This window comes from Pteropus alecto, unplaced genomic scaffold (assembly GCF_000325575.1).
Source record: "Pteropus alecto unplaced genomic scaffold, ASM32557v1 scaffold40, whole genome shotgun sequence".
Classification (NCBI taxonomy): domain Eukaryota; kingdom Metazoa; phylum Chordata; class Mammalia; order Chiroptera; family Pteropodidae; genus Pteropus; species Pteropus alecto.
Window position 1 is genome coordinate 4587573 of NW_006431919.1, and position 21293 is coordinate 4608865.

General features: G+C 36.0%; 1 protein-coding gene across 2 annotated transcripts in view; it reads right to left on the reverse strand.

Annotated features, from left to right (window-relative positions):
* The window catches only part of FAM114A2 (family with sequence similarity 114 member A2), a 30302-nt gene that overhangs the window by 8825 nt on the left and 184 nt on the right, over positions 1-21293 (reverse strand). Inside the window, exons 1-10 of one of the 2 annotated variants that reach the window (XM_025043057.1) lie at positions 20557-20674; positions 17394-17638; positions 16974-17073; positions 16496-16588; positions 13499-13594; positions 13344-13348; positions 12262-12387; positions 11577-11735; positions 10838-10961; positions 6875-6954 (exon numbers count right to left, since the gene is read on the reverse strand). In XM_025043057.1, coding sequence (XP_024898825.1) covers positions 6875-6954; positions 10838-10961; positions 11577-11735; positions 12262-12387; positions 13344-13348; positions 13499-13594; positions 16496-16588; positions 16974-17073; positions 17394-17624 — 1014 coding nt within the window. In that variant the 5' untranslated portion in view covers positions 17625-17638; positions 20557-20674. Of the gene's footprint in view, positions 1-6874; positions 6955-10837; positions 10962-11576; positions 11736-12261; positions 12388-13343; positions 13349-13498; positions 13595-16495; positions 16589-16973; positions 17074-17393; positions 17639-20556; positions 20675-21293 lie in introns of those variants that run through there. The other variant, XM_025043056.1, reaches the window with a different exon arrangement.

Genomic DNA, 21293 nt, shown 5'->3' on the forward strand with positions numbered 1-21293 from the left:
ATGGAATCATAAGTATGTTCTAATTTGTGTGGCTTCTTATGCACATCATACTGCCTGTTAGATTTACCTATGTAGTTGCATATATCAGCAGTTTGTTCTTATGTATTGCTGTGTAGTACTTCATTTTATTCATATACCACTATTTGTCTATTCTGATGATGGACCTGTGGGTTGTTTCTAGTTTTAAGTTTTATAACACTACTCTCTTCTGGTTCTCCCCCCACCCCTTATGACATTCCTCCTCAGTCTCCTGTATGTACTGAACTGCTTTGGCAATTCCTTAAACAACAGAATTACCTAAAATTCTAGCCTTGGCTCTCTCCTCGCCCTACTCCCTCTCCTGTCCATCTATTCTACTGCAGTGATTTTAACTATTCCCTACCTGCTGCTGACTCCTAAGTCCTTATTTCCTTCACTGACCTCTCCTGAAACAACACATTCCAACTGCCTGCTGGACGTATGAATCAAGATATTCTCAAGGTATCTCTATAGGCATGTACAAAATTTTAATTCATCGTCTTTTTCTATCTTTTATTTCCCATATACCATTCATCCAAGCCAAAATATGTGAGCCATCCTAGATTCTTACCTTTCCAATCAATCACCAATATAGTCTGATTTTTACCCTACATATTTCTCCAATCAGTCTCTCTTCTTCCTCTCTACTATCACTACTTGGGTTCGGATCCACTTTGTGGCAACAGTACTCTGGTCTCTCCGCTTCTGATCTGGCTCATCGTAAATCCATCCTCCATAATGCTACTAGTGATCTATCTAAGCCAAGAGCTGATCATTCCTCTTCCCTTCAATGACTCCACATCAACTAGATCATGCTCTTTCACATGATTTTAAGTCCCCATGACCCAGACCTTATCTATATGTCCAGCTTCATCTCTTACCACTTCATCTCTTAACTACTTTCAAATCTGATAATAATGACCTGCAATGTGCCTATTCTTTGTTCATGCTATTCCCTTAGTCCAGAATGCCCTTTCATTTTTTTTCTCCCAAATCAGGGCAGCTGTTAATTCCTTTCAATCTCCACCCAAACATCATCTCTTCCAGGTAACTTTCAAAGGCTTTCCAGGAAACTGAGCACCTAAACAACTCTTCTCTGTATGTCCACAGTCCCCAGAGCACCCTTTCAACTTAGAACTTACCAAAATACACTAAAATTAATTACACGACTATCTCCTAAATAACCTACATTATTATAAGATAAATGTAGTGTCTCATTTGGATTTGCACACCCAGTGCCTGCAGAAATCATCTACTATTTTTACCTAGCCAGCTTCCATATGTCCTTTCTTTTGATAGTAGGTTCTAGATTTTTCTCAGTTCATGTGGTTTGAGTGGGGTTGCTCCATCCTCTGGCTCCAAGGGTTGGCAAACGATTCAGGTTCAGCTACTGAGAATATTAATCTCCCAGTTGGCACAGTGACTAATTCATGAATGAAACAGTGACCTAAGCCAGGTCAATGGGCACCAGCCTCAGGACATCCAATAAAATTACTAAAAAAGGTAAGTCTCCTTTCTCTTGGAGTTACTCACTAGAAAAAGTCACCCTGAAGCTTCTAGGTCATCTTACCACCATGTGGAAAAGCTTCCCTAAGAACGAAGCCTAACAGAAGAAAGCAGAGTCAAGACATGGAGAGGGGAAAGGCTTCTGGGTGGATAGCCATGCCTGAAGCCAGTCTTGCCCCTTGCTTTGAGAGTTTGAGCTAATAAATGCCCCTTTTTCTTAAGCCATTTTGACTTAAGTTTCTGTCATTTCCAACTGAGTGAGTCCTGGTTTCTAAAAAAATGTTTGTTGTCATTAAATGAAGGCATCCACTTGAGTAACTTATAGACAAAATGCATTCAGAGATGTAACCTGGCAACGGAAATCCAGAGAGTATTCCAAATGAGAAGTGAAAGAATCACTAGTTGTATTACAGATATAGCATTGGGGTTGAGCCTTTAAGGATCAATAGGTGGGGCTATACCCCAAGGCCACAACATAAATGAGCAAGAGCAAAACCTATGTATCCAGATATTCATTTCAAGGTTCTTTCCCCTATAATAAAGCTTCCCACAAAATCCCTCAGGAATAACCTGGTTCTGATCTATAACCTTCCTACATTAAACTCTTAAATTCAGACAAACGATGAACCATATAAAGAATTGGAAGCAAGAACACACAAAGTATGTTAAGAAAACTGTGAGATAACTAGCAAGACCAGTACATATAGGGCACAAGTATTTATTAATTCATTCATTTATTACAAATATGCACTATATACGATCCTAGGTGCTGGGGATACAATGGCAACTAATACAAACTATGGCCCTGTTCTTTATTCCAGTACAAAAAGACAATTAACAAGCAAACATGTGTGTGAAGAAAATAAAATGAAATAATGGAAAGTATGGACTTGGTGAATAGAAAGCAGACTTTGAGTGGTCAGGAACGGTCTCCGAAGAGTAAGATTTGAGTTGAAATCTGAAGTTTAAAAGGAGTCAGCTATGTCAATATTTAGACAATGAGAATTGTACTCAGAGAGAAATCAGGTTGGTGTATTTAAAGGACAGAACGAAAGACAATATGGGAGAAGCATGATAGAAGATGAGGTTGGAGTGATGAGATTTTTATAGAAAAATGAGAGATGAGGCTGGAAGGAATCATAAGTAGAAACAGTTTGTGAAATTCTCTACAATTTCTTTGAAAAGATAAAATGAGAGGAAAACCAGAGATTGATTTATCTGAGATTAAAAAAAGAAAAATGGACAGAGATAAGGCCATATAAAACAAAAAGAAAACTGATACCATAAATTTAATATACTTGGAGATATTTCAGCTGGCATAGTGCATACTGAAATGACCTCTCTGGTAATAAATACATTAAGTGAAGTCATTATGGTCTACTGTGCCAACTCAGTGTAATTTATCATCCCTTTCAAAAAAATTTCAATGCTACCCACCCCCCACCAAGAATTCAGCCTGGAACTTCCCATTGGTAAGATCTGGAGACTTAGGAATTAAATAGTGCCTTTGCTCTTAGCTTCTTCAACCACTTATTTTTTTCCAGTGGAAAAAAAAATGAGGCCTAGAGAAAAAAAATGAGATTTTCCCACATTACATGTGAGGGTCAGAATAAGAATCATAACTGTTCTCAGACTCCTGTTTCACTGCTTTCCCTTACATCACACATACTTACCATATAAATCCTTAGGAATAATCAGGCCCTGGTCCTTAATCATTCTATATCTTAAGTCTCAATGTCCAAAATATAAACAGTATGAAAATTGCTTTCAGAAAATGGCTAGAGCTACCAGATAAATAAAGGGTGACTAGCCCTTTAAAAATAATTTATTATCTTCTTGAGCACAGTCTTTTTCAGTACTGTTTCCCTAGAACCTAGCAAAATAAAGGCTTATTGAACACATGTACATTAAAAAATATATATAGCAGGTCCTTGAATAATGTCATTTCATTCAATGTTATAACGTTGATGAGATACCATAGAAACTTAACTTTTGTTTATATCAATTAGCCTATGGTAAAACTGGTTTTCATTATACATTGTTTTGCTTAAAGTTGCAGAATCTATCAACTTCATTAAGTGAAAACTTACTGTATAATACATTGTGCTAGCTTCTATAAGACCACCAATGGTGAGCATTTACTATGGGCCAGGTACTCTGTGGAGTTTTGTGTGTATCAACACATTAAATCCTACCTAACAGAGAAACTGAGGCATGGAGAGGTTAAGTAACTTGCTCAAGACCACGGAGAAAGTGGAAGATAGTAGTGGTGGGATTTTAAGGACCAATTATGCACAGATCCAGCCTTGAAGAAATTTAAAATTTAGGACAGGAAGTAAGATACACACATTTATAAAAAAATTAAAAATAAACCTATGATAAATTTATGAAAATACATATGTAGAAGGGTAAATGAATAAATCGAAGTGCTAAAAATATATATATAGCATGTTAACTTTTGTATAAGGAGATAAGAAAATATATCTGCTTATCTTTAAAATAGTATCTGCCTATCTAAAAAAAAATTCAGGAAAGATATACAAGAAAGTGTAAACCTAAAAGAAAAGGGGAGAATGGTGTGAACGGGAACTCGGAGAGAGTGACACTTCTCTATTTTTGTAGTTTTTATTTTTGGAAACATGTTAATATTCTATATACCCCAAAATTAAATTAACATAGGGAGACAGCAAATAAATCACAAATTCTTTTTGTAGGTTGGTTTTACAGTACCAAAGGCAAAGCAATGAAACCGTTTCAAATGCATTACTGGACTGAGAAAATAAGGAAATGTTCTAATGTTGTTGGGAGGCAGGGTTCTTACTATGGAAGAACAGAAAAACAATTGTGTAATGGGAAAAGACAAGGGAGAATCCTGTAGGGATGAATTCATGATCTCTACAATATGTATGTGTGTACATGTGTACATTTATTCACATATACATACACTCATTTATATGTATACACATATAGGTGTGCGTATGTGTTCCTGAATATATTTCCTAGCTCTACCTACAGGGCCTAGAAGCAAAGACATCCCAGTAGCAATGAGCATATCTATCATCCAGATTTTGGTCTGTGATATCAAAAAGGAACTATGGCTCCTCAAAGAAATGGCTGATTATAGGGTTAGAATGTAGAAGGTACAAGATGAGTCTAGAATATCTTGTTATGACAGAAAATAAAAAAATTCAAAAAATGACAGGGGGATGTTAAACAGTAGTCAGCCAGAAGGATAATTTGAACGCCAAATTAGGGACAGTAAATTATAAACCAATGGGGGAAAAATAGAAATCTGTGAGATCTCTATAAAGAAATAAGGAAGCAGAGATAGGCTGTCTTAACTGCAGTAGAATGCAGACAGCCAATTGGTAATTATCAACATTACAGTCCTTTATGCTTAAATATTTAAGCCAATGGAGCACGTGCTAGGGTTGAAACAAATCATCATCCTGCAACCATCATGGTAAAGACTGGTGCAGCAGAATCATGAATAGATGCTAAATCTAAGAAGGAAATTATGATGAGGAACAGGATATTTGCATGATCTTAAAATGTCTCCCCAAAGAAAACTTATTATTAGCACAGGAAAAAAACATAACTATACGGTGAAAAATCAGATAGCACACCACCAATAAGGGGCAGATGGACATCGTGTGCCCCTCGATGTGATACCATGGGCAGGATACATCACTTATGAGGTCTTTTGGCTGAGAATGTATAACCTGTACATGTAATCATGAGAAAACATCAGATGAACACCAAATAAGAAATAATGTTTTTATAAAGGACGGAAGGAGCTTGTATTTCTCAAAAATGTCAATATCATAAAAGACAAAGACTGAGGAACTTTTAATACCAGATTAAAAGAGACTAAAAGTATACAACAACTAAATACAATCTGTGATCATATACTGGCTCTAAAGTTAGAGAAAAAATTTGATATAAAGGACATCATCGGGTCAGCTAACAAAACTGGAATGTGGATAACAGTAAAGTCTGGTATCAATGTTTAATTTACTGCAGTTGGTAAATACTGTGATTAGGTAAGGGAATATCCATATTCTTAGGAGATATGTATTAAAATATGTAGGTGTAAAGGGCTACAATGTTTATAATTTACTCTCAAAAACAGACCCATTAGTAATAATAATGACGTAGGGTGTGTGTGTGTGTGTGTGTGTGTGTGTGTGTGTGTGCGCGCGTGCGCGCGCGCGCACGTGTTCTGGGGATGGGGGGAGGGGAGAAGAAGGGATAGGGGAAGGAAAGAGAGAACACATGCATAAACACAAATGCTTAAGCAAATGAAGTGTTTAGCAATAGGTACACTAGTATAAAAGGTATATGAATGTTGTTTGTACTATTCTTGCTACTTTTCTCTAAGTTTAATATTATTTTCACAACAAAAATACAATGATACAAGCTAGAAAGTACTGTAGTAAAGTGCTACAGCTGAGACGAGGGAGATGAGCAGCTGGTGGGTGGTGTGAAAAGCTTCCTTGGAGAATGCAGCATTTTTACTGGGCATGGGAGAGTAGGATAGCATCACTCAAGCATCACATTCCTTACCGTGCAGTATGCAGGAGAAGGTTATGACTGTGATGACTATATAATGGCTATCAGCACTCCCTGGCCAGGAAGTAATGTGTGCCTGCTGCTAACTGGACTGAAATGTTTCTTGAGATTGGGAGAGGAGGGCGAAGAGGCAGCAAGCAGCCCAAGACCCATGAGCTGGCACTGGCATATATGCTATGTGGACACTGCTCTGGAAACAGGCCCTCCCTACCCACTCTGATCTTTGACTAAAGTCTCTCCATGTTCTGCATGTATAAAAAGACAGCTCAAGCATCACCACCTAAGACCAAGGCCTAGGCCAAGAGACTCCCATTTCTACAAGCTAAATGGTCATTAACTGAGTCATTGGGCTCTAGGAAATGGCAACCTCCAGCTTCCTAAGACCAGGGGCCACATCCCATTATCTCTGAAACATTCAGAGCTCTAAGGACAGTAGCTAGCCCGTTGGTACCATGAAACCTGGTAAGTACTTCCAACTTAAGCTAACCAATGCTGTGGCTTAATTTAAGATTTCAGACAAGCAAAGCATTCCAAACAAAAACAAGTAAGGATGAGAGATGCATATGTTCCAGGGGAAGGAATAGGGGTTGCCATTGTGAGTTCAGTTTTTTAACCCGTGAGAGCAGGAGGCAGGCAGAAGGTATGGAACTCAGAATATGCCCTCAATTTCAATGACATTCTTGCCAGGAATTTACAATCTTACCTTCTTTTTTCACTAAACCCACACAAGTTTAAAAAAAAAAAAAAAAAAGAACATCACAAAGAAGTAATAACTCACCCTGGCAAGTTTCTCTGGTTTGGAGGAGACATGCAGCTGGGAAAATAACTCTGTTATCTCTTTGGTAAAGTCTTCATCCTCTAAGAAAAAAAAAAAAAAATCCCATGTAAAACACTGCAAAAAGACCAGTGAGGATCATCGGGGCAGCAGGGGTGAGACAAGAAAAGGACAAGGAGAGGAATGGTGGTAGTAATAACAGCAGCAGCATGATTTATATGAGCATGGTACTTTAGTGCTTATATAATCCTGTTAGGTATACTTATCAGTGAATTCTTTCAATGGGCTTATAAGAAGAGTGTCATTATTCCATTTTAGAGATGAAGAAATTAGAGCTTGAAGAGATTATTTCCTCTAAATCTCATAACAAATTAGGAATCAAACCTTAACCTTTCCACCCCCATTCTAAATCCTGTGCTCTTTGTATCACATCCTAGAAGTAAAAATGGAGAACTGGTAAAGGCAGAGTCCTAAGCTGACACCATGCATGTGTTTCCAAAGAAGAACTTAATTTGGCACATAAATGAGTACAGTTAGTCAGCCAGGAGAATGGAAGAGTTTCAGCCAGAGAAAAGAGGTAAAAGATCTAAAGTGAAAGAATGCATGGCAAGAGGTTTAACATGGTTGGAAGTGTTTTAATGTAAAGAAAAGAAGTGGGGTAAAATGAAGCTAGGAAGGAAAATAAAATCCAGGTAATAGAGGAAATAAACCATGGTGAAGAATTCAAATTTATTAAGAGAATGAGAAGCTGCTGAATGATTTTAAAGAGACAGATACATTCAATTTAAATTTTAGGAAGATCACTTTGGCTCCTAGGGTGGGGGGTGGACTGAAAGGGAAACAAGAACTGAGGCTGGAAGGCTAAGGCAATAACCCAGGATCCAGGATAAGAGGAAAAAGAATTACAGAATGTTGGAAGGATGGTAAGGAAGCTGTTGGAATAAGCCTGGTGGGAGATGACGGGGAACACAGAATACTCATATTTGAGAAACATACATGCAAATAAGCAAGTCAAGATCAAAAAACGATCAACACATATAAATAAATGGCAGAAAATGCTCTCATTTCCTCCCTATGCATCTAAATCCTATTCAATGTCTCCTTTGAAGCCCAGCCAAAGGCTTCATTGCACCACAGAATGCAGAGAGAACTTTTGTGCACAACATTATCCAGCATTAACAATCTGCATGAGTACTTCTCAGTCACTACTTTATGGTTTATCAGGGCAGATTATTACTGCTTCATACCTGCTTTCTACCCAAAATCCTTAGAGAAAAAAACTCTATCTTGGCTCTTCTCTCTTCATCTGCTATTCTTTTGTCCTTCCCTCTTGGCATTCAAGGTAGAAAATTCAAATGGTTTAGTGACCCCAGGTATAATATGGTTTGGGAAAAGCTAATCTCACTAAATAATACTATTGTAACTGACATAACACATCTAAACAACTTCTAATCATATCCTACTATCTAAAAATCTAAAACCTCAGCTAAGCTCAAAATTATGTGGGTACAATAATCTAAATCCATACTGAGATGCATGTACCCCAAGAGGTTCACAAAATAATCCAATAGAGTGCAGGGGAAAAATGGAACTTTAATTTATAGACTTTTATCTCATTCTCTAAAAAATCCTATTTTAGGGTATTATCAGAAGCAAGCTCAATGATAGTGAAGATAATTTAAAAATGGGCAGATAAATGCACAAAAGGAAATAAAGATGTACAATTTAAAAAACAACTAGAGACATTTTTAAAAGTATAGCAGTTTAGGATAACTTAATCTAGCAGTTCTCAAACATTTTGATCCCAGGACCCCTATATACTCTTAGAATGTTTGAGAACCCCAAGAGTATTTTTTAATGTAAATTATATGTCAATCAATATTTATCATATTAAAAATTAAAACTGAAATGTTTAAGATATTAATTCATTAAAAACAATGAGCCCACTACTTAACATAAATAACACATATTTTAAGAAAAATAATTATTTTTCAAAAAAAAAATTTTTTGTGAGATTACTGCCACTGTTTTAGATCTTTGCAAAACTTTAATGTCTAGCTTAACGACAGTTGGATTATTTGATCTGTTTTTACATTCAATCTGTTATGATATGTCATTTTCTTCAAGTACACGAAGAAAATCCATGCTCACAAAGATACATAGTTCAAAAAAAGAGAACTATTTTAATAGCCTTTTCAGATAATTGTGGATATTCTTTAATACTACACCAAAACTCAACGAATCTTTATTTCTTAAAAGTTAGTTGCAATGTAGAATTTGAAATTTCATATCATGAAATTTTGAACTCATTTACAGTAAATTAAAATCTATCAGTCTATCTTTTGGCCATGATTTTATAACATCACATATTAGTCATTTAGAAGATACCGATTCTTGGAGTTATTCAGATCTTCTAAATGCTAACACATTTCATTATGTAATATCTCCAAAAGATCAAATTTGTTATTCTCACCACGGATTTGACTGGAAAAATCTGTAAGCACTGGGAAGCTGTCAAGCTCACCACAGTAGAAAATATGTTTTACAAAATCCTAACTTTGCTTAGTTTGCAATTCATCAGTCACAAATACTGTTCAGTTGTTTTCCTTGAAGTGAAGGCACACTTCGTTCAAGAAAATGTTTACTAAATATTCTTCTCTGAATAGCCTGTGTGACTGTAATCTTTTAAAATAAAAATGGTATTTCATGAAAGAAAAAAAAAAAAAACAGGTAATTCAGCTTACAACACAGACAATACAAGTGCTTTTCCTTGAGATAACTTCAGTATGCATCACCCAGAAATGAAAAAGTATGCTCTAGGGTCAAGATTTAATAAAATTAATAACTGTTACTGTTTCATCAGGACAGGGTAAACGAAACTGTCAACTTCTTTCCTTTTTTTTTTTTTTTTTTTTATTGTGAATGCAGTGAAAATATAATATCAGTATAGTTCGGTGCAACTGTCCTGATTTGTGCTAAGGCACTGGTAATTTTATTCACCACTCTTTTTGTATCCTTAGTGCAAATGTCAAAACAAACAAACAAACAAACAAAAAGTAAATAATATTTTGGTATTTAGAAAAGAGCTGTGACTTATGGACTCCCTGAAGAGGTCCTGGAGAGCCAAGGATCCACAGACCATACTTTTCAAATCACTGATAAAATTTACCACATGAGTGATTGATCCTATATGTCTTGATAGACTCTGAAAGAATTTTTCAATTGACTTTTAATGTTTATAACTGATTGTTTCATCGAAAAAAAGGCAAAACTGTATTCACTATGTTCTACTAAAAAGAAAAAATCTATTCGGTGTGTAATATATATTAGAAATACATCCAGTTAAAATGTTAACATAAAGTAACTCAAAGCTTAAGATTCAGTTGCCTGGAAATTATGCTTTATATAAACCATTAAATTCCTGATAATTTTGAAAAAATGAGTAGTTATTACACTTACATTTTCTGAGGTATGCAGATCTTAAAAATATGGCATAAAAAAACAACTTTCAAAAATGAAAAAGACCAACTATCACCCACATTTTGGATAACTGCCACCCTGCATGCTTCGATTCAAGATGAGGACAGGGGTCGCAGGAGCCAGAGAGGCATGAGAGCAGTACCTAGGGATATAAATCTCATAGGGATGACCAGCCAGACTGAGACAGGAATCTGACAAGGGCAGCTCTCTAACTGAAAAAGCAGGCAGAGATGTGAGTTGCAAGATTAGACTTGGAGAAGTCACAAAGAATTTGGGGTAGGGGAGTGAAGAGGGTGGGGAAACATGCACATAAGGCTACCTGCTCACATCAATGCTTAGTCAGGTACAAAGTAGTAGAGAATTTTGCATGAAAATTCTCCATGAAAAAAGTAAAATTGGGCAAGTATAACTGGAGAGAAAACAATTTATTTTAAGAGCAATACACTGCACAATCCTTCCCACTCAGATGCTAGGTTTTCATATTACCTTTTTTCTCTTCTTCCTCTTCTTCACAGAACTCTGCTAAGGAAAATGCTTCTTTCAGTTGCTCCAATTCAAGTTTTAGCGTCTCTAATTCTTCTCCACTTAAAGAACTAAGGATAGATTTCACCTGAATCAACATAATATAAAATAATAAAAAGTCGTGGGAGTATGAAAGAAAAAAAAGATTCTCAAATAAAGAAGAGGCTGTATATCAAGTTAAAATCAAAATTATGAGCTCACCAACCAACACAAGTATTCCTTAAGAATCTTAACACAAAGATCCAGACCACACTTCTGCTCATTACAGAAAGGCAGAATTCGTACTTCCAAAAATAATACAAGCCAGAAATGTCTGGAAATTATTAGTGCTTAATAAGGGCTTAGAAATTAGGGGGGAAATGAAATAGTCTTGAATCAATTAAAAGCTAACAGGTAACTGTATCCAAACTGGCAACTTAAGTCAAAGAAACTAAAAAAACCAAGGTGAAGAAAAAATAACAAATGTGCTATTAAGACCTCTTTGTTAATCTCTTTTTGTTTAAATTTAGAGAAATAACACTTAACTCATTCTATTTCTAGTAATTATTTCAAATAGCTTCTTGGTTTGTTTGTTCGTTTTGGCATATTTTCATAGTCTCAAGCCTTCCTCTGAAATACATTTCATCTTCCAACAGTACAAAAAGAAACTAGGCAGCATTCCTTTGTTTGGAGACTATTCCAGTTACAATTGTTCTGAAATTACCTTTATTTCACTTTCCCTGGAAAGCATCTCCAGAGCTTCTAGATGTGAAAGGCCTTGAAATTCATCAAATAGTAGACCATAGTGAGTTTTCTTGTCCATGTCTACGGTAACCTCATTGGAGGTCCACTGCTCTTCCTTCTCCTTCGCCTCTCGTAAAACCTGAAAAAGAGATGGAGTTATTAAACTGCAGCAGTAATGAAGAGTTCAATGGTGAGTTTTGAGAGTTGAGAAAGGCAAAGCTAAGATGGGTAACAGCACAGAGTATAGCTCTTTCATTTTTGGCATTGCAATTCAAATGTGATAGCCTCAGGAACTGCAGGGAAAAATAAATGATCACACATAATTTTATTCTAGACAGGGTAAATAACACCCCAGAAACCAGGTGTTTCTCTGGAAATGGTTTAAACATTAATCTAATAAACAACTATGAAAGGGCTTGGCATCTTGTACTGCACTGACAGAAGCTTCCTGCAAAAAGAAAAGAAAAATAAACTAGGCATTTTTCTAAGTATTAGAGCTCTCACTGTCCCACCTACACCCTCCAAAAAAAAAAAAAAAAAGCCTTACTTTAAAAAGATCATTGAAATTTCTTCAAAAGGAAACACTAACAAAGGCCCAAGTTCCCACAGGCAAAAACACAGATCAAAACAGAAACAAGAAGTAAACAGGTAAAGATAAATAGTACCTGAGATAGTGTAGAATGCCGGTTCATCAGACCCTTGGTTCTTTTAAATCCAGGATCCCCTTCTGCTATTACATCCATTGTCTTTTTCCCAATGAATTCTAAGGCATCCAAACCCCCACTGATCATTACAATAATATTGGAAAAAAAGACATCTGTGTTTTGATTATATAAAATAATAGCTTACAATACCAAACACTGGCAAGAAGGTGGAGCAACGGAAACAATCATCCACTGCTTGTGAGAATATAAACTGATATAAGCACTTCTCTACTACGGCTGAATCTATGAATATCCTATAACCTAGCAACTCCACATGTGGTTATGTACTCAACAGACAGCTGTACTGACGTTTATCAAAGGACGTATAAGAATGCTCACAGCAGCACTCTTTGTAAAAGCTAAAAACTGGAAACTTCCCAATACTCACCAATAGTGGAATGTATAAATGTGACACAGTCACATGATGGAATACAGCAAGGAAAATGGAACATGCCACACAAACTTCACCATGCATAAATCATAGAAACATAATGTTGAGTGAAAGCCAGATACAACAGAGTACATTCTGTATGAGTTCAGGCAAAATTAATCTATGATGGTAGAAGTCAGGAGTGTGGTTATCTTGGTAGGCAAGAGCGGGAGGCACAGATGACTGGGATACAGCACAGAGGGGACATCTGATGTACCATCATGTTGCTTCTTAATCTGAATGTGTTCATGTTGTGGAAATTCAAACTGAATACTTAGGATTTTACTTTTCTGTATATTTGTTATATTTCAATAAAAAGTTAAAATTAAGAAGTACTAGCTATTTGTCCTCATGTAGAAAAGATATTAAGCTTCTTGTACATCCTTTAAAATGTTTCTAATCATCCATAATTTCGCAAATATTTATCATAAATATCATATTTCCCCTTTGCTTAAAAAACGCAATTATGAGAAAAATATTTTTGTAAAGCAGAGAAGTTTTTAGGGCCACCAAACTAAGAACTCCTAGTCCATAAAATATTATGTACACTGTCTCTCTGTTACTCTTTACCTCCTGACCTCACCTTTAGTTCTTTAAAGAAAGTTTTCAAGTAGCTCTCTCTCTACCTCTAAGGTCAGTGACTGATCTTCAGCAGTTTGAACTGCCATAAGAGTAATCAGTCTCTATGGCTTTTCAAAGAAAAGAGAGAGAAAGAGACAAAAACACATTAAAATCATGGAAGCGAATAGACCACTCTGCACTTTTTACTCACTGTGCTCTGAACAGCAGTGGAGATAGTCGAGAATACACCAAATGGTCCAGTCATTGAGGAGAAGTTTTCATTCTCTTTGGCATTTGTCTCTCCTACAGGAGGGAGAGAATGTGCAGACATGAACAGAAGGCCCATAGATAGTTTTACTTTATTAGCATCTGTGTGAATTTTTTTAAAAAATTAGACCCTGCTTCCCACACACAAGGCCTTACTTAGTGCTTTTTGTTTTATTATTTTAAACTATTTGCCTATTTTAAAATGAAAGCTAAGATAGTCTTTTTTCATTTTCATTTCATTCCAGAAATAAAATCCAGTCTTTTGAACAAACTATACATAGAGAGAGATACAGATACACACACACATACATACATATATATCAACAGACTATATACTGTATGATTCCATTTACATGATCTTCTGGACAAAGAAAACCATAGGGTCAGAAACAGATGACTAGTTTTCAAGAGCTGAGAGTAGGTGGAGGGGAGTGACTACAAAGGGGCATGAGGAACTTTGGAGGGGATACTGAAAATATTTTTGTATCTTGACTGTCGATATAGATATAGGAAATTTTCTCTATCTGTGTAATCACAACGGACTATGATTATACAGTATAAACAGGACTGTTTGTCAAAACACATAAAACGACACACCTGAAAAGAGTAAGGTTTACTGTATGTAAATCACAGCTCAATAAACCTAACTTTTTAAAATTCAGCCTATTTTAAATTTTATCCTAGAAAACTATGCTTATTTATAAAAATCAGATATGCATTACAAAAATGAGTATGTTTCGTTGAAAAAAATCTATTTTATTAACTTTGAAATCTCTTATAAGAGATCAACAAATAACTATTATAGGGAGGATTTCCACTGCCAGCTATGATGAAGTAACTGGTATTGGACTTGCCTTTCTACCATAGCATCTAGAAAACTGGACAAAATATAAGCAATAACTGCCTGCCAACATTGGACAACAGCTAGTACAAGGCTATGATCCAGGAAAGAAGAGAAACAAAAGAACTCTATGATTGGCTTAGCATTCCAGACAACAGCACAGGGAGGGGAAACCCAAGCAGAGCATGGCAATCTCAGTAAGTGGAAGAGACAGAGACTAGAGTCCAGGAAAGCTGAAGCACCTGGAATTTGCAGGTCGGAGTACTGAAGACGAGGGAGCTAGAGAGGTAAAGAGTTCTAGGAATCTACACAGGAGTGACCTTGAATCTCTGGCTGAATACTAAGTTAGATGCTCATGCACTGGAAGATTCCACAATACTGGGCAAAGAACTAACATGGAGCTGTAAACTAAACAGTGCCCAAAGCTCATGCTAGGCTGAAAGACATATGACTTCTGACTAACTAAGTAGAGAGACCTAAACATCTGGGAATTAGGTGGAGACCTTAGAAGGGACAGTGGCCTTGGCAGTAGGGCTAAACTAGCACTTAAGAGTAAAGGCTGTTCCAGATTCATTCTAAAGAAGCTTAAAAATAAGACTTAAAAGGATCAATCTAAGCTACAAATATCTTAATTGCCTGCCAAACAAAACTTACATCCTTGAAAAGACAAGCTATAACATTCTTCGCAGGGGAATTGATACGCCTCCGCAGGAAATATAGAAGATGGGAGTTTATTATCCTAAAGCTTTCCATTCTAATTTTGCAGTTTTTTAAATAACTCTTTTAACCCTTAAAAACTCTTAATTAAACTAAAATCTAAGTGCATGTAACTTTCAATGGTCTCTCTTCATGAGCCACAAATAAATGTAAGTCCTCTTCGCCATGGTACGAAGAGACACGAAAAGAACCAATACATTCTCCAGACTTCCAGACTTCATATCCATGATGCCTTCAATTTCCTCTTGTGAAACATTAATTCTTGATATTTTACTATCTAGCTAACTCTTTTCAGAATTCACTCTAGTTTTTCTATGTCCTTCTTAAAATACTTGTATAGTAGACATCTTTTAGGTCTTGTGGAAAACACTGCTGTTTACCTATTCAAAGCCGATTCTAATCCCCTTTTCCTTGCTTGCTAAACCCACTTCCTGATATGGAGGTTTATCAAAATACCCAAAGCGTGCTTTCCCAGCATCTCTTGCTGCTACAGCATGAACGTAAGACCCTATTCTAGCCAATGGAATCTAAGAAACATGCAGGGAGTTGCTGAGAAAACTTTTCCTCTCTTTAAAGGAAGAGATACACGAGGAGCAATGACACTTCCCATCTACTTAATGCCTGACTTTGAGCACAGCTGTATTAGAACAATACACTTAGAGCCGCAGTATCATCTGGCAACCATAGAGACAACAAAGAAAACTGCAGCCAGCACAGAACTCTGACATCAATGAGCCACTAAAGTAACTCAAGAACGGCCTACTTCTAGAGTTCTTATAAGTTGGAAAAATAACAGATGAGCAGAGAGAAGCAAGAGGGAGAGACAATAAAGTCCCTGAGAGATGGAAAAAGCAAACTCAGGCCCTGAAAAGCTTTTTATTTTGTGGTTCCAGACCCTGTTAACCCCTGTTATAACTCTGTCCTTTATGGCTTAAGTGAGTATGTTTCTACTTGATTAAGGCAGGCCTCCAGAATTAAACTTCAACTTCATAAAATTCCAAACACAAAAAATACAACCCCAAAACTAACATATTAAAATATTTTTTCATACCACGATATTCAAATTCAGCTGACATTGAACTCTTAATTGTGCCAAGCAAAATGATAGCCAATTTTTACATTCTATGTTCATGGCCTTATTTAATGTTTTAACAGTCCTTTATTATAGAAAATATCCCATTTCATAGATGAGGAAAGTGAAATAGAGACACATGAGTGGTTAAAAGGACACAGACCCCTGTCAGCCAAGATTCTAAATTCCCTTTCTCACCAGTCCTATCATGCCCTGAATATCACTCAATAAATATCGACTAAAAAAATGAGCTCGCCTATTCCGGTTTTAGCCATAATTCTAGGTCTTAATGTTTCCATATACTAACCTGTTGCATATTGCTCCTCAGTTGAAATTTCACTGGGACTAGGGATTCCAAGAGAAGTCTCTGCCTTTTCAATGACATTTGAAATACCTTGTCCTAAGGATAAAAAAATGATAACATTTTTATATTTGAATATCATTTGCTATTAGTCACCACAACTGAAGAAACAAACCAAAAATCAAACCCACAGATTTTTTATTTTGTGATAGCCACAGGACATGTTATTTTGACCACATATAACCTTTGGGATTGCATTCTACCAAAAGAAAAAAAAAGTATTTGTTATCACCAAAGAAGAGTTTTATATTAACAATTCTTAAACATCAACCTTCTAAGTAAGAAATGCAAACTCTAGTGGCAGACTAAATCAGCCCGTCATTATTAATGCATCCTACATGGAAGAGAAATAAACAAAATCACTTTTAACACAGATCTGTAGCTAAATACACATAAAAATTAATAAAATAACTGATGACCTTACCTACTGTAGCAACTGTAGCTGAAGCCGAGGAGAGCAAGGACTTGCCCCATCTGCCCCAATAGCCCCAACTGGTCTGGGGTTCATCTCTGGAAACAGTTTCCTATTTTTCCCATTAGTCAGGAAAAAAAGCAAAGGAAAATGGAAAAATAAGAGGAAAATAAGAGTGTATGGACAAGGTATCTAATTATTAGCCAAAAGTATAAGTGAACAAATACATATTATTTGGCTAAAGAAATGTGTTACTTGAATGACATACGTATGTAAACTATATGTAAGCACCACAGAGCAAAGGCAACTACTCGTAAAGGCATCTATAAAACTAAGAAAATTATGTTTTATGGTTATGAAAGAAATAGTATTGATTCCAAATTCTTTTTAAACCTAACATTTTTTAATATCAATTTTTAATAGATACCCTACTTTGCCTGCAGCCTGTGATGCCTGAACAGAGAGAACTTCTGAAGTCTCAAGGTCAGTGGAAGGTTTGGACTCTGGTCTTTTCCGAGTAGAAACTACAGGTTCTGGTTTACTCTCTGGCTTGGTACTTCGGTCAACAGACTTGGAATTCTTGGCTGGCTCAGAGCTCCCATCTTCAAGGACGGAGGTTGCTTCAGTTATCACTGGAGTCTCAGTATCATCTTTATCCGACATGATTAGATCATTGTCTGGTAAAATAAAAGCCCAAGAAAAACAATTATATAGGCTTTGGGGGGTTAAGTTATTTGTTTAAACTTTTTGAGATTATCATAGATTCACATGCAGGTGTAAGAGATAATAAGAGAAATCTGATATACCCTTGATTCAGTTTCCCCAATGGCACCAAATTGTATAACTATAGTATAATATTACAAAAAGGATATTGATAGATACAATCCACTCATCCTATTCAGATTTCATCCATTTTACATGTGCTCATTTCTTTATGTTAATTAGTTCCATGAAAGTTTATCACATGTACAGTTTCTGTGTCCATCACGTCAGGATATAGAACAGTTCAATCACAAGGATCCCTTATGTTACCTTATTAGCCACATCTCATCTTCCTCCCAACCCATAGCAACCAGTGACCTGTTCTCCATCTCTAAAATTTTGTCATTTTAAGATGTTATATAAATGCAATCACAGACTATGTAACCTTTTGGGATTGACTTTTTTAACTCAGCATAAGTCCCTCAAGACTCATCCAAGTTGCTCATGTATCAATAGCTTCTCCTTTTTTATTGCTGAGTAGTATACCTTGGCATGGATATATCTGTTTAACTATTTACCTTCTGAAGACTATCTGAGCTGTTTCCAGTTTGGGGCTATTACAAACAAAACAGCATGCACATTCATGTGCAAGTTTTTATAGAAACGTAAGCTTTCATTTCTCTGGAATAAATGGCCAAGAGTGCAATCACTGGTACATATTTATCGTATAATAAACTGCCATACTCTTTTCCAAAGTAGCTGGACCATTTTACATTCCCACCAGCAATGTATGAGTGATCTAGTTTCTCTGCAGTCTTATCAGCATTTGGTGTTATTTTTTATTTGAGCCATTCTCATAGCTGTGTAATGATACCTCATTGTGGCTTTAAGTTTCATTTCTCTAATGACTAATGATATTGAACGTCTTTTCATGTGCTCATTTGCCATTTGTATATGCTCTTCAGTGAAATATCTATTTGTATCTCTTGCTCATTTTATAATTGGATTTTTTTTTACTGTTGAGTTTTGAGAGCTCCTTTTATATTTTAGATTCAAGTCCTTTGTCAGATATATGGTTTGCAGATATTTTATCCCACTTTGTAGTTTATCTTTTCATTCTTTTCATTGGGTCTTTCACAAAGAAAAAGTTTTTTATTTTGATGAGGTCCAACTTACCAATTTTTCCTTTTACTGGCTATCATTTTTTAAAATCTTATTAGTTATTAATCATTCCTACCTCAATCTTTCAGAGATTATGAAATTTAAGCCATCATACAGGATTTACATCAGACCAGCTTTTGAAAAGCAATGTTAACCAATTCAATTCCTTCCAGAAGTATAGCAATTACAGCCAAGATACTATTGGTGTTTTTACAAAAAACAGATGCTGGTTTCCAGGATAAACAAATATCACCAGGGGAGAAATAAAAGTATCTCACACATACATACATATACACACAATGAGACCTTAGGTATGTATAAGCACATATTCTGTATCAATATATACTAAGTGCAGAATTTTGATGCCAATCCATGCCATCAAAATATTTATAAGGTATTAGAAAAAGAGACATATTAATAACTAAGACAGCTTGGAAGCAGCATTGAGGAATACACAAAATGTTAAAAGAACAAGAGAAAGAAATCTGCTAGACAAGGGAATAACATAGACAAAGTATCTGAAATAAGCATAGAACAGTGGCCACAAACTGGGATTTTGAGTGCCAAATCCAGTCTACAGATGTTTTTATTTGACCTGCAGTATTTAAACATTTTTCACATTAATCGTTAACATTTTAAAATCAGACTTTATATATGAATATAGATTTCTAACTTCCTTTGTAAAACTGAAAGATCTGGCAACACTGGGCCCACATTCGTCTTGGTAATAACTGGCTCATGCCAAAGCGTTGTTGGGGTATTTTAGACAGGGTAGTGCTCTTTAGTTCCCCACAATTTTCACCCAAATCAACCTGACTATTTATGGTACCTGATTAGACCCTATATGCATTTGAGTTTGCAATACCTGCCTTAAAGGGCACTTAGGATTTTTACAGATGAAGATGCCAATGAGAGAATTCAAGGGTATAGAAATACATGAGAAAGCTCAAAGGCCTAAGATGTAACAGTACGGAATGACAGAACCAGGAGTAGTAAAAATGGCATAGAAAGAAGCATGCTGGGAAGGCTTAAGTCTAGAAAGGTAGATTTATACAACACCGTGGATCATAGGTAATATAAAGTTATATGATACACATACATTATATATTCCCAAAACACACAGAAAAAAAAAAATCTAGATATAACTACTCACACATACAAACCGAGTCTGAAATATTCATTCATTCATTCACTCACTTGCAAACATTTTTTGAGTATCTACTAGGTACCAAATTCTGGAGATTGAGAAATAATTTAAGACACAATTTCTGCCCCACTTACTCCAAGAAACTAATAGGAAAGACTACACAGTTCGTGCACAAAAATCAATGTTTGTGTAGCTGAACATGTACTTTTTCTTACTATCTTTTTACTCTCTTTATGCTCTCTCCAAATTACAACTCATAATTATATAGTTTACATGTAGCATATAATATATACTACATAATTTATATAATTTTATAAAAGACTGGAAGGACACACTCTAAAATACTAAACATTGGTCATCTCTATTCTTTCATTTGTTTAACAAAAATTTAATGAGCAACTAGAATGTGCCAGGCATTTGAGCTAGGTATGAAGAAAATTTTTTGTGATGGTGACTGTTTATATTATTATTACTGTTATTGTCACTACTTCCGTTGTTAGAATGGCTGTACTATCACTGTTTTTAGCAGATTCATAATATAGCAGGAAATGCACACACACAAAGTATATGGATTTGTATACATACCAAGTACATGGATTTGCACTATTTAATGTTTTCGTAAGTTTTCCAAGTATACTGTAGTAACTGTGTCACTTTCATAACTGGAGGAGAAAGACTCCAAGAAGTAGAACATTATGAGCAAAACTATACGGTTGAGTCATATTTTTAAAAAAATAAAATTGTACACACTTAACGAATATATATATACTTTCCCCCATTTTCTTTGGGAACTTCCAGCCGCACAGTTACCGAAGTGGAAGGTGCTTTAGCTTAGGAGCTAAGAGTAGGGGCTCTGGAATTAGAATGACTTTCTTTCAACTCTGTACTGCAGTGATTGTTACAAGTTAGTTCAGCCATCTGCGTCTCCGTTTCATCTGCAAAACGGGACTAGGAATATCTACTTGACAGGGTTCCTATAAAGATTAAACACGATGCACGTGAAGGGCCTGGAACAGAGAATGAATGGCACACAACCAGTTAGTTTCCCATGGGTAACAGCTGCGGTTAGTACTTATGGCGGCGGTTGTTTCTATCATTACTACAGTTGTTAATACGGCTGTCTAGACTGACAAACATGCGCTCTCACTCCTTCCCACACAGAAAAACAGGTCCCATACGGGAAGTCTAAAGCAAACATGCGCTTCTAAATTGACGACGTCTCGTCGCTGAAAACAATTCCTCGAACGTTGCGCTTCCATAACCAAAGCGCTTTCACAACCTCAGCCTCCAGCCATGAGGTGTTAGCGCCCAGCCCCAGCCCA